At 44.0% G+C, this 21,376-nt stretch overlaps 1 protein-coding gene across 1 annotated transcript; it reads left to right on the plus strand.

Annotated features, from left to right (window-relative positions):
- Positions 1-5,553: 5,553 nt before the first annotated feature.
- On the plus strand, positions 5,554-21,366 carry nmrk1 (nicotinamide riboside kinase 1). The gene is made up of 8 exons (XM_070436952.1): positions 5,554-5,681; positions 18,793-18,883; positions 19,951-19,999; positions 20,230-20,389; positions 20,518-20,589; positions 20,726-20,832; positions 21,008-21,091; positions 21,277-21,366. The coding sequence occupies exons 1-8, from the start codon at positions 5,605-5,607 to the stop codon at positions 21,285-21,287; spliced, it is 651 nt and encodes a 216-aa protein (XP_070293053.1). The 5' UTR covers positions 5,554-5,604; the 3' UTR covers positions 21,288-21,366.
- Positions 21,367-21,376: the final 10 nt, after the last annotated feature.

Below are 21,376 nucleotides of genomic sequence, written 5' to 3' on the forward strand. Positions count from 1 at the left end.
CTGAGAAATTACTAATATTTTGGTTAGTCTGAGGTAAAATATGTTCTAGTAGCTAGGTAATATAATTGGATAGAGTTGTATTGCAGCCTAGATACCAATAAACTGTAGCTTTCCACAGCTAAATGCAAAAATATTATCAGCCCTGAAAAATGGCTACTAATGTCTTAGCTAGTATCTTTATCAACAAGTAGAAATGGACTGATGACAACAGAACTTTGCAACTAAAACAGCACACTTTAAAAAATTGTTAATTTATTATATTTTGCGTAGCTAATGTTTTATTTTGAAATGTTAATTCATTTAATATTTCTATGCACCCACTACAGATTTTGTCCCAGGACTTGGCAGCCAGGGGTCGTGCATCGTGGACCCCTTTAAATGGTGACGTATTAATGCAGGATCGCGAATCCATCGTCCTGCTGTGGAATAGCGGAACAACTATCAGGCAATGGACCTACTTTCATAAAAGTTCTCTAACATAGCCCTGTTTTTTAATAATTTCTCTAAATTCTGCAAGAGGAGGTTTATGTTACCCACATTTGTCAGCAATTCAACTGGACCATTTCACAACCTCTCAACTAGCTTCAGCCATGAGGACCCTTGTCGTTGGAATTGGAGGGTAAGTGATAGTGTACGTGCTATTATTTGAATCTGATCTGAAATTGTGTGAGACGAAACCTTGTTATTTCATAATCATGACCATTCAATCTGACCATTACATCTGAAATGTAGCTGCATTCTTTTGGGCTTTTCTTTTGGCCATTGGGGTAGTTGACGCGACGCCCCCTTTTTTTGTCCATAATGACAAACAATTTGAAATTGGTTAAAATTGTGACATATTACTAAAAGCTATGTGTGTTTATTACACTTCATGCAGTGTATTTGTTTTCTTACTATTTTGAACCAACGCGGTAATTCTGCAATGGTTTGACTGTCCCATGTAAGGTTATGGAACTTAATGAAAACATTAATAAAATCCCCTTCACCTACTCTTGTATTTATGACATCTATTTCAAGAAACAGTAATCCTAGTCCCTAACAGTAGGCCTAGTCCATTCATGATATTTCCAAATAGTTCTGATTGATTACATGGTATCGTCAAAATCAATGTCCACATGGTGTGACACAATGTAGTCCTAAAAACCGGACATGAAACCTCTGCTTCGTTCAGCCATTCCTATGGTAAAAATGAATGTTTTTTGGGGGGATGTCAGTTCATGTCGGAAACTCGGAAACTTCTGACTTAATATCCAAAGCGGAAAGTCGGGCTCTTAGAGCATCCTATTGGTTGATTCTGATATCTATGCAAATAACTTATGTTTCTGACAAATTGAACGCAGCATAACACAGGTTTGGGGGGATATATAATACTTTTTGAATTATGAAGCCTCTTTGCTTTGTGTTTATTTTGATGACATTAACGCTTCAAAATGCACACAGAGACGTTAGCTCATGAAGGTTCTCTCATAGAACAAAATGTATAAGATGTTCTAAACCTGTGTTAAATGCAGACCTTATTTTCGGGGTTTATCCAAAAAAACAAAACCCCCATTCATTACCCCATAGGCTTTGGACAACGAGCCATAGTGGAGTTAGTCTCCATTAGTGCCTACAAAAAGAAGCCATTACTTTTGGTCTCTATTATGTGATTCTTCTTTCAGCTCTATGAAGAACTACACGCAAAATGTATTTTGTCACCACTAACTGGACAGAGGTTAAAAAATTTACAAATGAAAAGTAAATTCCATACAAGGAAGGGGAAATTACCATTAAAACTTCTTACGGCTGAAATCCCGTTAACGGGATCAATTGGACAACAGCCAGTGAAAGTGCAGGGCGCCAAATTCAAACAGAAATCTCATAATAAAAATTCCTCAAACATACAAGTATTATACACCATTTTAAAGATAAACTTGTTGTTAATCCCAGCACAGTGTCCGATTTCAAAAGGGCTTTACGACGAAAGCATACCATGCGATTGTTAGGTCAGCGCTAAGTCACAGAAAAACACAGCCATTTTTCCAGCCAAAGAGAGGAGTCACAAAAAGCAGAAATGGAGATAAAATTAATTACTAACCTTTGATGATCTTCATCAGATGACACTCATAGGACTTCATGTTACACAATATATGTATGTTTTGTTCGATAAAGTTCATATTTATATCCAAAAATCTCACTTTACATTGGTGCGTTATGTTCAGTAATGTTTTGCTTTCAAAACATCCGGTGATTTTGCAGAGAGACACATCAATTTAAAGAAATACTCATCATAAATGTTGATAAATACAAGTGTTATACATGGAATTAAAGATATACTTCTCCTTAATGCAACCGCTGTGTCAGATTTCAAAAAAGCTTTACGGAAAAAGCACACCATGCAATAATCTGAGTACAGCGCTCAGAGACAAAAACAAGCCATACAGATACCTGCCATGTTGTGGAGTCAACAGAAGTCAGAAATAGCATTATAAAAATTCACTTACCTTTGATGATCTTCATCGGAATGCACTCCCAGGAATCCCAGTTCCACAATAAGTGTTTGTTTTGTTCGATAAAGTCCATCATTTATGTCCAAATACCTCCTTTTCCCCTCGCGTTTAGTTCACAAATCTAAATTCAATATGGCTTCTGCCAGACCCCTGACTCAAACAGCTCTTATTCTCTCCCCCTTCACAGTAGAAGCCTGAAACAAGGTTCTAAAGACTGTTGACATCCAGTGGAAGCCTTAGGAAGTGCAATCAAATTTTACACTGTATATTGGATAGGCAAAGACTTGAAAACCTACAAACCTCAGATTTCCCACTTCCTGGTTGTATTTCTTCTCAGGTTTTTGCCTGCCATATGAGTTCTGTTATACTCACAGACATCGTTCAAACAGTTTTAGAAACTTCAGAGTGTTTTCTATCCAAATCTACTAATAATATGCATATTTTAGCTTCTGGGCCTGAGTAGCAGGCAGTTTACTCTGGGCACCTTATTCATCCAAGCTACTCAATACTGCCCCCCAGCCATAAGAATTCAAGAGCGTCCTCCCCTAAAAACCAAAGTGTAAATAGGATAATTTTGGTCATAGTAAGTCTAGTATAAAACGGAGTTTGGATCCTCAGTGCATCACAATGAGTAAATTAAGGTTGGGTTTGGATTACAATAATGTCAACAAATCATTCCCCTTTTTGCGAAGATCCACGTGCAAATCGCCCCTCCGCCCACTTCGCTTCCCTTCATTTAATGGGGCACTGTTGTTGTTTCATCGCCCCCAACCAACGCGTTCAAAGGATCACGGCCTTTGGTTTCAGATGTAAAAGCCTTATACGGATTGACCATGCTTCCCGCAGGATGCACAGCCAACAACTATTGTTTGCATGCCCTGCCGAAGGACACTATCATCATGCGGAATATGTGGTTGGAGTTCGTTGGTCCCAAGTGATGGTGAGTATACCGGTAGCTAGACCATAGACTGCTGGTTATGTAGCTGAAGTTAGCTAGCAGCAGGCTACCAACTAGCTAGCTGGGTAACGTTAGCCTACCTCAATGCAACTTTGATTTGGCTTGGGAAAACGATGACGTTTCAAATAAGTAATGATTGTGATGTCGCCAGATTGACTTTAGCCAGCTAAGATTGGGGGGACCACTGTATTTTAGCTAGCTAACATTAACATTGTTAGTTATTTTTGTATTTTAAGGTAAAATTGACGACTACATAATATGGCAAAGTTGATTCCTACAAATGATATGCCTACTTTAGCAATGTCATCGTATTTCCAATGCACTCTAATGTTGTGTAATTTAGAGGAAACAGTCACAAGCGAGGTGCAACCCATGCCTAGACTCTAGGGCACAAATAAATACTGGATGCAGTTATGGTGGTACTCATGTCTGACTACAACAGTGTACTAACTAGCAGCAACAAACTCAAACCAACCCAGGGCCATAGCAAAACATGTCACAGTTGGTTGCATAGTCTAATGTGTCACTGGCCTGAATCCAATCTAATCTGGAGCCAGTCAGTCTACATCTGTAAAGCACAACATTAGCTTCCAAACAAGATTTAAGTTGTTTCTCGAGCTATGTTTATAATTGAGGGATGATGACAATCGTTGACCCTGTTTTTCTGTTAGACAAAGTGCACCGTTGGGTGCCAGACTGATCCCCTGGTCATTAATGGATGCTGGGACCTACCAGAAGGAACAAAGGTGGGTATCGTAACATGTCCAGCAATGTGATTGCAATGGTTTAGCGACCTCAATCATTTCATTCACTGTTCACTTGCTATTTTCACAGCTTGTCAGCAAGATCTTGGAATAAAAGTGTGTCATGCGACACAAGTAGGCTGAATCACATCTGGCTATGATTGGTAGTCCCATAGGGCGGCGAACAATTGGCCCAGTGTCGTCTGGGTTTGGCCGTCATTGTAAATAAGAATTTGTTCTATACTGACTTGCCTAGTTAAAGTTTTTTTTTTTTTTTTTTTTTTTTAAGTACTCTTGTGAACTTTCCTCGGTTGTCAGTCCATCTCGACTCCTATGAAAAGGACAGGAGGCCTCTGATAGTGACCTGAGTTACTGCTCTGATGATACTGACGGCTTCATCAACAACGACAAATAATGTGAATTATGTGAAAAGTTGTATTCAAGTATACCCATCTTGATAAACAGTAGGCTAATTCCCCAGCCAAGCAGATACAACTAGTAGTCATTTTTGTTGTGAAGTGCATTAGAAAAAAGCTTTGTCCATTCTAAAGAACAAAATTCAATTTGCCACTTGGCTGTCTATTATATCACACCACCTCATAAGATTGCCTGCTGCAGTTGTTGGAGAGATGTCCAGTTTGCGACCGTACATGCAGTATAGAGAACCAGCAAGGGAGCCCTCATCGGCATCATGCAGACATGCCCTCACTGTGAGCACTCCAATGAAGGGAACAGTCAGCTACATGTTGGCAAGTGTCCACACCAGCACCCTTCACCTCTCAGCGACAACCGCTTTCACAGGCTCTTCATTGGTACAAATACAGAAGGTAACCCAGTTCATTACTTTGTTGCATTTGATAGATACTTTATGTAAACTGACATTATTTGTGGCTTATTTACTTAGATGCATATAATGTCCAGGGCATAACCTAGCCTGGTGGAACCAGCCTGATTGCTGTGTTCACCATTCGATTTCATTTCAGTGTGTGTGTGTGACCGACCAGTATCTTTGAGGGGCCAGGAGCTGATCTACGCTGCTATGCCCATCAATGCTGCTCTGGAAAAGACCTCAACTCCAGCCTCACCTCTTGCCTGCTCACCAGTGGTCGTCGATGGGGAGGTCAGAATTAGGTAGGTTTTATCTGACTTGTTCAGACTTCAACATAGGATAGGTAATATCTGACACACAAACATGTACTAACTGCCATTGGTAATAGAAAAGTAACTGTGTGTGTGTGTTCACAGAAACATGTATGGAACCAGTACACGGAGACTTGTAAGGTGATGTGATGAAGTCCAGACGGACAGATGAGCTTGATACTGATGTCTCTGAATGGAGAGAACTGGCACTCGGTATTATAATTTTACAAGACACAGCGTTTACTTGCATTGTCTTTTTTGATTATTGAATTGAATGGTAGGAAGAAACCCTTTTGTATTCTTCACCAGGATCAGGGAACTCCTGTTGTATACAGGACACCACACAGGAAGGTATGACCACTCTGATATGTTTGCCAAGATGGCCCCATTACCACCAGACAAAATGCCGATAGGCACAGTATCTGTATCGGCTGGGAATGACAAAGAAAGATGATAGGTGCACATTGTTGTATTAGCAGAACACTGCCTCTATGGTATTATGCGAAGGGTTATTTATTCTACATGGACCTGTTACTACATTTGAAAGATATCAAAACACTTAATTTAGAATATCTTCATCAATTCAGCAATTGCATTCTTCTTATATTACTCTGTAGGCTACTGACCTATTCAAAGCTTCATCCGGCATCTCACCATACGTCTGCCTGTAGTTATTGAACTCAACCTACAGGAGTTTTTTGTTGTGATAGACGGTATGGGTGTTTAGCAACAAAACCGAGGCGTGCGCAACTGTGGGGCAAAACAGCCGGCGTTGGTTTAGATTGTTAACAACATGTAAACTATATTTAGTCGCCAATGTTTATTGAAAACATAATACATCGTTAGTTGTTGGTTAGCTAGTGAATTTTTGCCATATTAGCATTGACATGAAATCTGTCAAAACACCTCAAAACAAGACATGTTATCAAGATAAAACTCGCTGAAACGAGTCATTTACGATTCCCCACATGGGTGTTTCTTGTTATTGTTGGTAGCTATCTTGCCATCCATAATCACAACAACTCAGACTTCTGCCCCATTGAAGCGAGTGCATCGTTTTCGTGATGTTGTCAGCTAACCCATCCATTGAGTGGGGGAAAACGGCTTTTTGCAGGCAAGGTGCTGACAGCTGGATGTGTCTTGGTGATGGCAATATGAAGGGACATCTTTGTATCAGAGAGACATAAATACATTTCCTATGTTCTACCTGAAAATACAGTCGTGGCCAAAAGTTTTGAGAATGACACAAATACTCATTTTCAAAGTTTTCTGCTTCAGTGTCTTTAGATATTTTTGTCAGATGTTACTACGGAATACTGAAGTATAATTACAAGCATTTCACAAGTGTCAAAGGCATTTATTGACAATTACATGAAGTTGATGCAAAGAGCCAATATGTGCAGTGTTGACCCTTCTTTTTCAAGACCTCTGCAATCTGCCCTGGCATGCTGTCAATTAACTTCTGGGCTACATTCTGATTGATGGCAGCACATTCTTGCATAATCAATGCTTGGAGTTTGTCAGAATTTGTGGGGTTTTGTTTGTCCACCCGCCTCTTGAGGATTGACCACAAGTTCTCAATGGGATTAAGGTCTGGGGAGTTTCCTGGCCATGGACCCAAAATATTGATGTTTTGTTCCCCGAGCCACTTAGTTATCACTTTTGCCTTTTGGCAAGGTGCTCCATCATGCTGGAAAAGGCATTGTTCGTCACCAAACTGTTCCTGGATGGTTGGGAGAAGTTGCTCTCGGGGGATGTGTTGGTACCATTCTTTATTCATGGCTGTGTTCTTGGGAAAAAATGTGTGAGCCCACTCCCTTGGCTGAGAAGCAATCCCACACACCTTGTCTTCCCCGGACAAGCTTTTTTCCAGATGCCCCAAACAATCGGAAAGGGGATTCATCCGAGAAAATGACTTTACCCCAGTCCTCAGTAGTCCAATCCCTGTACCCTTTGCAGAATATCATTCTGTCCCTGATGGTTTTCCTGGAGAGAAGTGGCTTCTTTGCTGCCCTTCTTGACACCAGGCCATTCTCCAAAAGTCTTTGCCTCACTGTGCGTGCAGATGCACTCACACCTGCCTGCTGCTATTCCTGAGCAAGGTCTGTACTGGTGGTGCCCCGATCCCGCAGCTGAATCAACTTTAGGAGACGGTCCTGGCGCTTGCTGGACTTTCTTGTGCGCCCTGAAGCTTTCTTCACAACAATTGAACCGCTCTCCTTGAAGTTCTTGATGATCCGATAAATGGTTGATTTAGGTGCAATCTTACTGGCAGCAATATCCTTGCCTGTGAAGCCCTTTTTGTGCAAAGCAATGATGACGGCACGTGTTTCCTTGCAGGGAACCATGATTGACAGAGGAAGAACAATGATTCCAAGCACCACCCTCCTTTTGAAGCTTCCAGTCTGTTATTTGAACTCAATCAGCATGACAGAGTGATCTCCAGCCTTGTCCTCGTCAACACTCACACCTGTATTAACGAGAGAATCACTGACATGATGTCAGCTGGGCCTTTTGTGGCAGGGCTGAAATGCAGTGGAAATGTTTTTTTGGGGATTCAGTTTATTTGCATGGCAAAGAGGGACTTTGCAATTAATTGCAATTCATCTGATCACTCTTCATAACATTCTGGAGTATATGCAAATTGCCATCATACAAACTGAGGCAGCAGACTTTGTGAAAATTAATATTTGTGTCATTCTCAAAACTTTTGGCCACGACTGTAGACAGGTTTTAATGACTGACTGTGAAGCATTAAACAAATTCATTATTTAAACATCAAACCACACCCCCAAGCCAACTCACATTTGGCTTTTGTCATGGCCGTCAGCATTTCTTGAGGAGCAAGCCAAAAGACAAGGCCAAATCAGCGGGTGCAGTTCCCCTTTAATCCACACAAACTACAAAAAAATTATTAACCAAAAAAATATACATTCCCACTCCTTAAGTCATTAGGAAACTCAAATACCCTGCTCAGGCTCTGGGGTCTGAGAGGGTGTGACCGCACGAGACAGGACTCCATGTAGCTCCTCAGATGTAAATCATTTTTATCCCAGAGAGTTCAGCTGCAGAAACAATGTTTATCATTGAGCTTTCTTGACTTCTTTTGTACTTGTGCAGTTCGGTTTATCCCCATTTCGATAAATGACAGTCTACTTTCTTCACATTAACAATTTCTGGGTCCTGCCGGTGATACTCAGGCTGCAGTGTAGGCCTACCGGTCTTCACTACCATCAGACCTTCAGAGATACTCGATCTTTCTACCCTTTTGACAGCCTCTGCATAGGAGACTCTCAACTGCCCTGATTTTGTTCACCACTACATTTACAACATTTTGCTCCCTGGCCATTCTCTAACACTAAACATGTGAAATCTCTTTCATAGTGATTTTTTTCCCCCACATCTCAGCTTTTCCCGTCTGTAGACACTTCTTACATGTCCAAACATTTTACAACAAGAACATTGTAAAGACCGCTTACAAAATCTCTGACAAGATAGTACACATGTCCCAGCTGCACTCGAGTAGGGAGAGATTTCACATAAAACATACAGAACAGACTTCCTCTTTCTGCCATTAACCATTCTTCAGAAAGGAAACAGCCTGTAAAAATACATAAACATTTATTAAAGAATGAACAATGCAAGTCTTGGCGATATAGGCCCTGCTCCTTCAGGGTACCTCACTGCCCAATCAAAGCGTCAATATATAAAATGACATACAAACAGTGAGCGCGGTAAGCTATAACAATCCCCCAACAGGAAAACAACTTAACAGGTGGAGGCTGGGGTGATGGTGGGAGTAAAAGAAGCAAACGCATTCTAGAAGAAGGATGTGTGACCAGAACCGGTCATCTTAAATAGACTGCCAAATAAGGCAGATGTGATTGCTACTAGCGTCTAATTGGCTGATGCGTCAGCTGAGGTGGGCACTCGGTTCCCTTTCTGAACAGGCTTCACTTTATTTCAGAAAGGAAACACCACATAGAAATATATGTTTTGCCATTTATTAAAGAATGAATAATGTAAGTCTTGGCAAATATTAATATATTTTTTAATATATTTTTGTATTTTTTATAGGCTCTGCTCCTTCAGGTTAGCTCTCTGCCCAAGAAAGTGTCAATATATAAAATGATCTACAAGCAGTGAGTGCGTTAAACTATACCAATCCCCCAAAACAGCAGAACCATATGCCAATCTACACATAATAACCCATAATGAAATATTAGCAAATGTATTGAAGATGAAAAAAACAAAAAAACATATGTAAATAACAAGTATTCAGACCCTTTGCTATGAGACTTGAAATTGAGCTCCGGTGCATTTTGTTTACATTGATCATCCTTGAGATGTTTCTTCAACTTGATTGGAGTTCACCTGTGGTTAATTCAATTGATTGGACATGATTTGGAAAGGCACACAACTGTCTATATATAAGGTCCCACATTTGACAGTGCATGTCAGAGAAAAAACCAAGCCATGAGGTTGAAGGAATTGTCAGTAGCGCTCCGAGACTGTACCAAAAAAATGTCTGCAGCATTGAAGGTCCCCAAGAACACAGTGGTGTCACGTTCCTGACCTGTTTTCTGTTGTTTTGTATGTGTTTGATGGTCAGGGCGTGAGTTTTGGGTGGGCAGTCTATGTTTTCTGTTTCTATGTTGGTTTTGGGTTGCCTGGTATGGCTCTCAATTAGAGGCAGGTGTTTGACGTTTCCTCTGATTGAGAGTCATATTAAGGTAGGTTGTTCTCATGTTTTTGGTGATTGTTCCTTGTCAGTGTCTGTATGTTACGCCACACGGGACTGTCCGGTTTTTGTTTGTTTGTTTGTTCGTTTATATGTAGTCTGTTTCCTGGTTCATGCGTTCTTCACGTTGTATGTAAGTTCGGGTCCAGGTCTGTCTACATTCGTTTTTTTTTGTAATTTCAAGTGTTCGTCGTTTTCTTCAGTTTTGTTTATTAAATCATTATGTATTCAAACCCGCTGCAGTTTGGTCGAATCACTACTCCTCCTCTTTCGTATGAAGAGGAGGAGGAAGCCCGTTAAGAATCACCACACAACCCAGATCAAGCAGCGGTTTAACGGACAGCGCGAAGCAGGATTTATGGTCTTGGGAGGAAATCATGGAAGGAAAAGGACCATGGGCAAAGTTGAAGTGAATCGCCGCCCATGGAAACAGCTGGAGGCAGCTGGAGAACGGAGGAACCGGAGAGAGGACCGGCATTACGAGGGGACGCGTCTAGCACGGAAGCCCGAAAAGCCCGCAAGTAAACCCAAAAATTTCTTGGGGAGGCTAAGAGGTAGTGGTCAAGGGCAGGTAGGAGACTGCGCCCACTTCCAGGCTAACCGTGGAGAGCGGGAGTACGGGCAGACACGTGTTACGCAGTAGAGCGCACGGTGTCTCCTGTAGTGTGCATAGCCCGGTGCGGGTGATTCCACCTCCCCGCTGGTAGGGTTAGATTGAGCATTGAGCCAAGTGATGAAGCCGGCTCTACATATCTGGCCACCAGTACGTCTCCTTGGGCCGGCTTACATGGCACCAGCCTTACGCATGGTGTCCCGGTTCGCCTACATAGCCCGGTGCGGGTTATTCCACCTCCCGCACTGGTCAGGCGACGGGGAGCATACAACCAGGTAAGGTTGGGCAGTTCAGTGCTCAAGGGAGCCAGTACCCCTACACGGTCCGGTATTTCGGCGCTACCTTCCGCCCCACCCAGTACCACAGTGCCTACACCACAGGTTTCCGGTGCGTTTCCAGAGCCCGTTCCTCCTTCACGCACTTCCCTATGGTGCGTGTCTCCAACCCAGTGCCTCAGTTCCGGCACACGCACTAAGCCACCTGTGCGTCTCCAGAGCCCTGTACGCACTGTTCTTCTCCCCGCACTCGCCCTGAGGTGCGTGCCCTCAGCCCGGTACCTCCAGTTCCGGTACCACCACCAGGCCTATAGTGCGCTTCGAGAGGTCAGTGTGCCCTGTCCCTGTCCTCCGCACTAGCCTTGAAGTGCGTGCCGTCATCCCGGTACTCCAGTTCCGGCCACCACGCACAGGCTACTGTGCGCTCAGCAGGGCAGAGTCGGCCGTCTGCCAAGCTTTCTGCACTGCCTGTCTGCCAGCGCCGTCTGAGCATCTGTCTGCCAGCGCCGTCTGAGCCATCTGTCTGCCAGCGCCGTCTGACCATCTGCTGCCCAGCGCCGTCTGAGCATCCGTCTGCCAGCGCGCTGAGCCATCCGTTGCCCAGGCCGTCTAGCCATCCGTCTGCCCAGCGCGTCTGAGCATCCGTCTGCCAGCGCGTCTGAGCATCCGTCTGCCAGCGCCGTCTGAGCCATGTCTGCCGCACGCCGTCTGAGCCATCCTGTCTGCATCCTGCCAGCGCGTCTGACATCCGTCTGCCAGCGCCTTCTGAGCCATCCGTCGGCCCAGCGCTTCTGAGCCGTCCGTCTGCCCAGCGCCTTTGAGCGCCGTCTGCCCAGCGCTTCTGAGCCGTCCGTCGCCACGAGCCATTAGAGCCGCCCGTCTGTCCCGAGCCGCTAGAGCCGTCCGTCAGTCAGGAGCCGCCTGAGCCGCCAGCCAGTCAGAGCGAGAGCCGCCAGCATCAGCCGCCAGAGCGCCAGCCAGTCAGGAGCCGCCAGAGCGCCAGCAGTCAGGAGCCGCAGCCAGTCAGGAGCCAGTCAGGAGCCGCCAGCCAGTCAGGAGCGCAGCCGTAGAGAGCCCGCCAGCCAGTCAGGAGCCGCCAGAGCCGCCAGCAGAGGAGCCGCCAGAGCCGCCAGGCAGGTCAGAGCGCAGGCGCCAGCCAGCAGTCAGGAGCCGCAGAGCCGCCAGCCAGTCAGGCAGAGCGCCGCAGAGCCAGGCCGCAGTCAGGAGCGCAGCCAGCCAGAGGCCGCAGCCAGTCAGGAGCGCAGCCATCAGGAGCCGCCAGAGCCGCCAGCCAGTCAGGAGCGCAGAGCGCCAGCCAGTCCAGAGCGCAGAGCCGCAGCAGTCAGGAGCGCCAGAGCCGCCAGCCAGTCAGGAGCCGCCAGACCGCCAGCCAGTCAGGAGCCGACCTACAGTCAGAGCGCCCTACAGTCAAGAGCCGCTACCAGTCAGAGCCGCCCTACAGTCAAGAGCCGCCCTACAGTCAAGAGCCGCCCTAATTCAAGAGCCGCCTCAGTCAAGAGCTGCCCTACAGTCAAGAGCGCTGCCTACAGTCAAGAGCTGCCCTACAGTCAAGAGCTGCCTCCAGTAAGCTGCCCTCAGTGCATGAGCTGCCTCCAGTCAAGGAGCTGCCTCCAGTCAAGAGCTGCCCTCCAGTCAAGAGCTGCCTCCAGTCATGAGCTGCCCTCCAGTCATGAGTGCCCTCATCATGAGCTGCCTCAGTCCGGAGCTGCCCTCCAGTCGGAGCTGCCTCCAGTCCGGAGCTGCCACGCAGTCCGGAGCTGCCAGTAGGACAGAGTTGTCCCTCTGTCCGGAGCTACCTCTCTGTCGGAGCTACCTCTCTGTCGAGCTACTCTCTGTCCGGAGCTACCTCTCTGTCCTGAGCTACCTCTCTGTCTGAGCTACCTCTCTGTCCTGAGCTACTCTCTGTCCTGAGCTGTTCTCTATGTAGGGGGGCTTAGTGAAGGTTCCTGGACATGGTCGGGGGCGAGGGTCGCCACTCAAAGGACGCTAAGGAGGGGACAAAGACAGTGGTGTCCTCGTCACCGCCGGAGCCGCACCGGACAGATGTCCACCCAGACCTCCCTTGAGTTTTAGGGGTGCGCCCGGGGTTCGCACCTTGAGGGGGGGTTCTGTCACGTTCCTGACGGTTTTTCTGTTGTTTTGTATGTGTTTGATGGTCAGGGCGTGAGTTTTGGGTGGGCAGTCTATGTTTTCTGTTTCTATTGTGGTTTTGGGTTGCCTGGTATGGTCTCAATTAGAGGCAGGTGTTTGACGTTTCCTCTGATTGAGAGTCATATTAAGGTAGGTTGTCTCACTGTTTGTTTGTGGGTGATTGTCTCCTGTGTCAGTGTCTGTATGTTACGCCACACGGGACTGTTCCGGTTTTTGTTTGTTTGTTCGTTCGTTTATATAGTCTGTTTCCTGGTTCATGCGTTCTTCACGTTGTATGTAAGTTCGGGTCCAGGTCTGTCTACATTCGTTTATTTGTTTTGTAATTATTCAAGTGTTCGTCGTGTTCTTCAGTTTTTTTATTAAATATTATGTATTACAACCCGCTGCAGTTTGGTCGAATCACTACTCCTCCTCTTCGTATGAAGAGAGGAGGAAGCCCGTTACAGAATCACCACCAAACCCAGATCAAGCAGCGGGTTAACGGACAGCGCACGAAGCAGGATTTATGGTCTTGGGAGGAAATCATGGGAAGGAAAAGGACCATGGCTAAAGTTGAAGTGACACGCGCCATGGCACAGTCTTCGTATGAAGAGGAGGAGGAAGCCCGTTACAAGTGGCCTCCATCATTAGAACCATCAAGACTCTTCCTAGAGCCGGCTGTCTGGCCAAACTGAGCAATCGGGGTAGAAGGGCCTTGGTCAGGGAGGTAACCAAGAACCCGATGGTCACTCTGAGAGAGCTCCAGAGTTCCTTTGTGGAGATGGGAGAACCTTCCAGAAGGACAACCATCTATGCAGCACTCCACCAATCAGGCCTTTATAGTAGAGTGGCCAGACGGAAGCCATTCCTCAGGAAAAGACACATGACCACCCGCTTGGAGTTTTCCAAATGGCACCTAAACAAGATTCTCTGGTCTGATGAAACCAAGGTTGAATTCTTTGGCCTGAATGCCAAGCGTCACATCTGGAGGAAACCTGGCACCATCCCTATGCGGAAGCATGGTGGTGGCAGCATCATGCTGTGGGGATGTTTTTCAGTGGCAGGAATGGGAGACTAGTCAGTATTGAGGAAAGGATTAACGGAGCAAAGTACAGAGAGATCTTTGATGAAAACCTGCTCCAGAGCGCTCAGGACCTCAGACTGGGGTGAAGGTTCACCTTCCAACAGGACAAAGAACCTAAGCACACAGCCAAGACAATGCAGCAGTGGCTTTGGGACAAGTCTCTGAATGTCCTTGAGTGGCCCAGCCAGAGCCCAGACTTGAAACCAATCTAACATCTCTGGAGAGACCTGAAAATGGCTATGTGGGAGAAATGGGAGAAACTCCCCAAATACAGGTGTGCCAAGCTTGTAGCGTCATACCCAAGAAGACTCAAGGCTGTTATCGCTGCTAAAGGTGCTTCAACAAAGTACTGATCAAAGGGTCCGAAGACCTATGTAAATGTGATATTTCTTTATTTTTAGTAAACATTTCTAAACTGTTTTTGCTTTGTCATTATTAATTGGAGTGGGTCTAGGTTTTTCGGAATGATGGTGTTGATGTGATCCATGGCCAGCCTTTCAAAGCACTTCATGGCTACCGACGTGGCATAAAAGCAGATGCACTTATTTGCTTAGAGCAGAAAAACAGTAAAAGTGTAGCTATACAAGCAGGAACGTCACGACTTTCAGAACATCCGGGGCTCAGCCCTGAAGACATGGTGCTTTCTTTCATGCGCTGTGCTCTCCTGACACCAAATAATAAACCCTTCTTAATATTATTTAAATGAATTGGGGTCAGTAAACCAATGGAATATGGTGTTAGGTAATTGCGTAGCTACTGTTAAAAATACAAATCTACTAGCAATACAAATTACAAGTGCATAACTAGATGGTCATTTTCCATGAAGAAACATTTTTGAAAAGTATTTGTATCATTATTTTGTTGCAATGTTTTCATAAATAATGTACAATATTTGATTGTCAATAAAAACATTTAAAAAAGCCTAATGTTGACGTTAGTCACATTACTGCTAACTAATGTGAGCTTGTCATGCTGTGCACTCTGTGCAGTTCCAACATAATCCTAAGGGTGGCAGCGGAAATGAAATGTTCTGGTTACGTGCAATATAGGATTGGGTAGGCTGCCATCCTTTTGCATGGTTGGAACTGCATAAATTCACATTAGCAGTAGGCTTGTATTATAATTGTAGAGTGGGGGGACACAGAACTTTTGCAGGTAATATGTACAGACTTGGGTACCAAACAATTGAAAATCCAAATGTTATTATTTGTGGTAATAAATCACAGATTCCAAGGTCAATTAGCTACAGGACAATATTTCTACTGATTTAATTAGGAACCTGAGAAAAGTTTGAGTTTTACTGTAGTGACAACACTTCACAATTGTACACATGTGTATACCAGCATACAATACTCTCTCCAACTAAATATTCACAATGTTTGTCAATTATATTACACAGTAATAGTTTGTCATTCCATCCATTCAGATTAGAAATTAAACAAAATGATACTGTAGGTAAAACATCCAAACTCTGTGTGTGTTGCGTTAGAACAATAAAGAAAGCTACTTTCCTGTTGAGGGTAGCAGCAAGCTACAGTTGAAGTTGGAAGTTTACATACACTTAGGTTGGCGTCATTAAAACTTGTTTTTCAACCACTCCACAAATGTCTTGTTAACAAACTATAGTTTTGGCAAGTCGGTTAGGACATCTACTTTGTGCATGACACAAGTGATTTTTCCAACAATTGTTTATAGACAGATTATTTCATTTATAATTCACTGTGTCACAATTCCAGTGGGTCAGAAGTTTACATACACTAAGTTGACTGCCTTTAAACAGCTTGGAAAATTCCAGAAAATGATGTCATGGGTTTAGAAGCTTCTGATAGGCTAATTGACATCGTTTGAGTCAATTGGAGGTGGACCTGTAGAAGTATTTCAAGGACTACCTTAAAACTCAGTGCCTCTTTGCTTGACATCATGGGAACATTTTAAAAAAGCAGCCAAGACCTCAGAAAAAGAATTGTAGACTTCCACAAGTCTGGTTCATCCTTGGGAGCAATTTCCATACGCCCGAAGGTACCACGTTCATCTGTACAAACAATAGTACGCAAGTATAACACCATGGGACCATGCAACCGTCATACTGCTCAGGAAGGAGACGCTTTCTGTCTCCTAGAGATGAAGGTACTTTGGTGCAAAAAGTGCAAATCAATCCCAGAACAACAGCAAAGGACCTTGTGAAGATGCTGGAGGAAACGGTTACACAAGTGTCTATATATCCACAGTAAAACGAGTCCTATATCAACATAACCTGAAAGGCCGTACAGCAAGGAAGAAGCCACTGCTCCAAAACCGCCATAATAAAGCCAGACTACGGTTTGCAACTAAACATGGGGACAAAGATTGTACTTTTTGGAGGAATGTCCTCTGATCTGATGAAACAAAAATAGAATTGTTTGGCCATAATGACCATCGCTATGTCAGAAAGTTAAAGCTTGGTCACAAATGGGTCTTCCAAATGGACAATGACCCCAAGCATACTTCAAAAGTTGTGGCAAAATGGCTTAAGGAAAACAAAGTCAAGGTATTGGAGTGGCCATCACAAAGCCCTGACCTCAATCCTATAGAGCGTTTGTGGGCAGAACTGAAAAAGCGTGTGCGAGCAAGGAGGCCTACAAACCTGACTCCGTTACACCAGCTCTGTTAGGAGGAATGGGCCAAAATTCACCACACTTATTTGGGGAAACTTGTGGAAGGCTACCCGAAATGTTTGACCCAAGTTTAACAATTTAAAGACAATGCTACCAAATACTAATTGAGTGTATGTAAACTTCTGACCCACTGGGAATGTGATGAAAGAAATCAAGCTGAAACAAATCATTCTCTCTACTATTATTCTGACATTTCACATTCTTAAAATAAAGTGATGATCCTAACTGACCTAAGACAGGGAATTTTTACTAGGATTAAATGTCAGGAATGGTGAAAAACTGAGTGTAAATGTATTTGGCTAAGGTGTATGTAAACTTCAGACTTCAACTGCATATATACACACATACATACACACACACACACAAAAATAATAACAATATATATATTAAATATCCCTTTGAGCATGGTGAAGTTTTTAATTACACTTTGGCTGGTGTATCAATACACCCAGTAACTACAAAGATACAGGCGTCCTTCCTAACTCAGTTTCCAGAGAGGAAGGAAACTGCTCAGGGATTTCACCATGAGGCCAATGGTGACATTAAAACAGTTAGAGTGTAATGGCTGCTATAGGAGAAAATGGAGGATGCATCAACAACATTGTAGTTACTAACCTAAATGACAGAGTGAAAAGAAGGAAGCCTGGACAGAAAAAAAATATTTCAAAACATGCATCCTGGTTGCAACAAGGCACTAAAGTAAAACTGCAAAGAAATCCAACACGACACGTCACTGAGTACCACTCTGAATATTTCCAAGCATGGTGGTAGCTGCATCATGTTATGGGTATGCTTGTCATCGGCAAGGACTGGAGAGTTTTTCCAGGATAAAAAAGAAACGGAATGGAGCTAAGCACAGGCAAAATCCTAAAAGCAAAACCTGGATCAGTCTGCTTTCCACTAGACACTGGGAAATAAATTCACCTTTCAGCAGGACAATAACTTAAAACACAAGGCCAAATCTACACTGGAGTTCCTCATGAAGAAGACAGTGAATTTTCTTGACTGGCCGAGTTATAGTTTTGACTGCTTGAAAATCAGCAAGACTTAAAAATGGTTGTCTAGCAATGATCAACAAGCAATTTGACAGAGCTAGAATAATTTAAAAAAGAATAATGAGCAAATATTGTACATCCAAGCGTTGGTTGGGGTGCGATGAAACAATGGATCACCATTAAGTGAAGGGAAGCGAAGCAGTGATTTGCAAGTGGAGCTTGGAAAAAGGGAGCATGATTTGTTGACATAATTGTAATCCAATCCCAACCTTAATTTACTCATTATGATGCACTGAGGTACCAAACTCATTTTAGTTGAGACTGACTATGACCAAAATGATCCTATTTACACTTTAGTCAATTTTGACACTAGAATAAATGTTTGTGTCATATTGATGCCACATAGGCTGTTTTCAAAGGGATTAGTTGTTTTTAGGGGAAGACCTTTTTGTTGCAACTTTTTGGATTTCTTCAAATTATCGAAGGTTTCCACATTGCATGTTGAATTGTTTAGACAGTTTATTGCAATTGTTTTTTAACTTTAATTTTAGAATAAATACTTTTTTCACTTTTGATTTGGCCATATGGCAACACCCATAGATAGAGAATCAGTCATTGAAGGCAATGGTACAAATGTACAGAAGATAGCCTTTTGACAACAATTTAACTAAACAATTACCCTGGCTTTTTATGCATTGATTTGTTCCAAGGAAACCCTATTAGCATAACGATGGCCAAATCAGGTGGACATTTCAACAATGCACATTGCACACCAAAGTGCAGTATGTCTGACACAGATTAAACCCAGTCCTAGTATACAAATCCAACTGAATGCCAATGGCTTAATCTGTGTCCGAGAAACCTGCGCTTGGTGTCAGGCTGGAATCTCAAATCTTCACCTGATTTTAAGATTCCAGTCATTGTGAATCTTGCCTTGTCATGTCTCCAGGATGACCAATGGGGGGAAGTCGACCATGTCCAGTAGTCTGCACCTGCGGATCCCCAACAGCTGCATCATAGCACAGGATGCTTTCTTCAAGGTCCTCTCCCTCCTCTTCCTGTCTCCTCAATTCAACTTCTTCATGGTCGTCTCCCTCCCCCTCCTGTCTCCTCAATTCAACTTCTTCATGGTCCTCTCCCTCCCCCTCCACCTGTCTTCCTCAATTCAACTTCTTCATGGTCCTCTCCCTCCCCCTCCTGTCTCCTCAATCAACTTCTTCATGGTCCTCTCCCTCCCCTCCCGTCTCCTCAAATTCAACTTCTTCATGGTCGTCTCCCTCCCCTCCTGTCTCCTCAATTCAACTTCTTCATGGTCCTCTCCCTCCCCCTCCTGTCTCCTCAATTCAACTTCTTCATGGTCCTCTCCTCCCCCTCCTGTCTCCTCAATTCAACTTCTTCATGGTCCTCTCCCTCCCCTCCTGTCTCCTCAATTCAACTTCTTCATGGTCGTCTCCCTCCCCCTCCTCCTGTCTCCTCAATTCAACTTTCTCACATGGTCCTCTCCCTCCCCCTCCCCCTTTTCTTCCTTTTCGTTTCGTCTCCTCAATTCAACTTCTTCATGGTCCTCTCCCTCCCCTCCTTCTCCTCAATTCAACTTTCTTCATGGTCCTCTCCCTCCCCCTCCTGTCTCTCTCAATTCAACTTCTTCCATGGTCCTCTCCCTCCCCCTCCTTTTTCCCTTCTCCTCAATTCAACTCTTCATGGTCCTCTCCCTCCCTCCTGTCTCCTCAATTCAACTTTCATAGTCCTCTCCTCCCCCTCCTGTCTCCTCAATTCAACTTCTTCATGTCGTCCCCCCCCCCTCTGTCTCCTCAATTCAACTTCTTCTCATGGTCCTCTCCCTCCCCCTCCTGTCTCCTCAATTCAACTTCTTCATGGGTGTCTCTCCTCCCCCTCCTGTCTCCTCAATTCAACTTCTTCTATGAGTCCTCCTCCCCTCCCCCTCCTGTCTCCTCAATTCAACTTCTTCATGGTCGTCTCCCTCCCCCCCTGTCTCCTCAATTCAACTTCTTCATGGTCTTCTCTTCATGGTCTTCTCAGTTTAAGGAGGATAGGGAAGAAGAGGCTCAGTGTCAGTGGTCATGTATTTTTCTTTCTCTCCCTTTAGGATGACTCTGTGATAGCTGTGGACAGCAATGGGTTCAAGCAGTATGATGGTAGGGGAAGAGTTTCTTTCTATTTTATCAGCAAGAAGATACATTTCAGAAGATCAAAAAAGTTTAACCTCATTGAGTGTAAGTTTACCGAGTTATTACTTATTTGTAAATGTAAACAATAATGTGACCTATTACCAAAGTTTACATTTACAAATAAGTAACGAGTCAGTAAAACCTATTGTTCATTTGGAACTCAACACTTTAACTTTGACTGTCTGATACATTTGTAGTGCTTGATGCGCTCCACATGGACAGAATGATGAGCAAGATTGAATCATGGCGGAAGGACCCCGGTTCATTCCTAGCATCTCAAAGTCTGAGAACACAATGCTCTGTAGGAGAGGAGGTGTTTGTGCTCATCGTCGAGGGCTTCTTGATCTTCAACTACCGGTAACTAAGAGAAAATGGATCTTTCCTCCTATGTGTCTCTCTCCCTCTCTCGGTATGCCCTTTGTCTGTTGTCTGCATGATGAGAATAATTATTTGTCTGGCTTTTTGTTTCATGTTTTGATTGGCAGCCCCTTGAACGAATTAATGGACAAGAGATACTTCCTTGAAATTCCTTATGACGTCTGCAAAGAGAGGAGAGGGTGGGGCTAATAGTTTTTTAACTCCGATATAATTGCAATGCTTGGATATAATTATGGTATGTTCAGATAGGCCACTGTATAACCTGTGGCTGATGAAAAGAACAAGCCTTTGGCCCACCTTTCCTGTGATTGACAGCTCGAGAGTGTATACACCCCCTGACCTGCCAGGGTACTTTGACGGATATGTGTGGCCAAGGTACCTGAAAAACCGGCAAGAGATGGAAGACATGGTATCGGATATTGGTGAGTTTTTCATTTAGTAGATATAAAGATCTTTCTTTGCCAGGTATGTTTCTGATAGTCGTTGTAGTTGTTCCTCCTCACTCCATTGCTGTTAACATGCTATTGCCTTAGTTCGTTCTTTCTGATGCTACCATAAGGTGTGTTTCTTTGTCACTCACTCATGCTTTGTTTCCAGTCTTTTTGGATGGATTGAAGTCAAAGGAGGACTTGCTGGATTATGTGTATGGGGATGTAACCATGGAAATACAGAGTCTCATGGGTAAGTTTGCTCCTACAAAAAATTAAGTTACTTACCTACTCAAAATGAAACTGTTTTTTTTGAAGAGTCTGATTTGTGATTCGACACCAGAATGATTGGGCCAATGGGAACTGAACGAAAGGGAAGGGCACTCAGTATTCTAATGTTCTAGAATCTTACTTTATTTTGTTGTCTTGTTTTCCCAGGGAAAGACTAAGCAGTTGGATTTCTCAAACAGTTGCTGGAATGTGGAAGAGTAAAAGAGACAATGTGTTCAGAAACAGATGTGTTGAAACTTAGACTAAG

The sequence above is a fragment of the Salvelinus sp. IW2-2015 genome, linkage group LG33 (assembly GCF_002910315.2).
Source record: "Salvelinus sp. IW2-2015 linkage group LG33, ASM291031v2, whole genome shotgun sequence".
Classification (NCBI taxonomy): Eukaryota; Metazoa; Chordata; class Actinopteri; order Salmoniformes; family Salmonidae; genus Salvelinus; species Salvelinus sp. IW2-2015.

Excerpts from the sequence above, each read along its gene's own strand:
- nmrk1 (XM_070436952.1), top strand. The coding sequence starts at position 5,605 with ATGGTAGGAAGAAACCCTTTTGTATTCTTCACCAGGATCAGGGAACTC. Across the intron at positions 20,000-20,229 it reads TGGGTTCAAGCAGTATGATG|TGCTTGATGCGCTCCACATG; the intron begins GTAGGGGAAGAG and ends ATACATTTGTAG. Across the intron at positions 20,833-21,007 it reads AGACATGGTATCGGATATTG|TCTTTTTGGATGGATTGAAG; the intron begins GTGAGTTTTTCA and ends CTTTGTTTCCAG.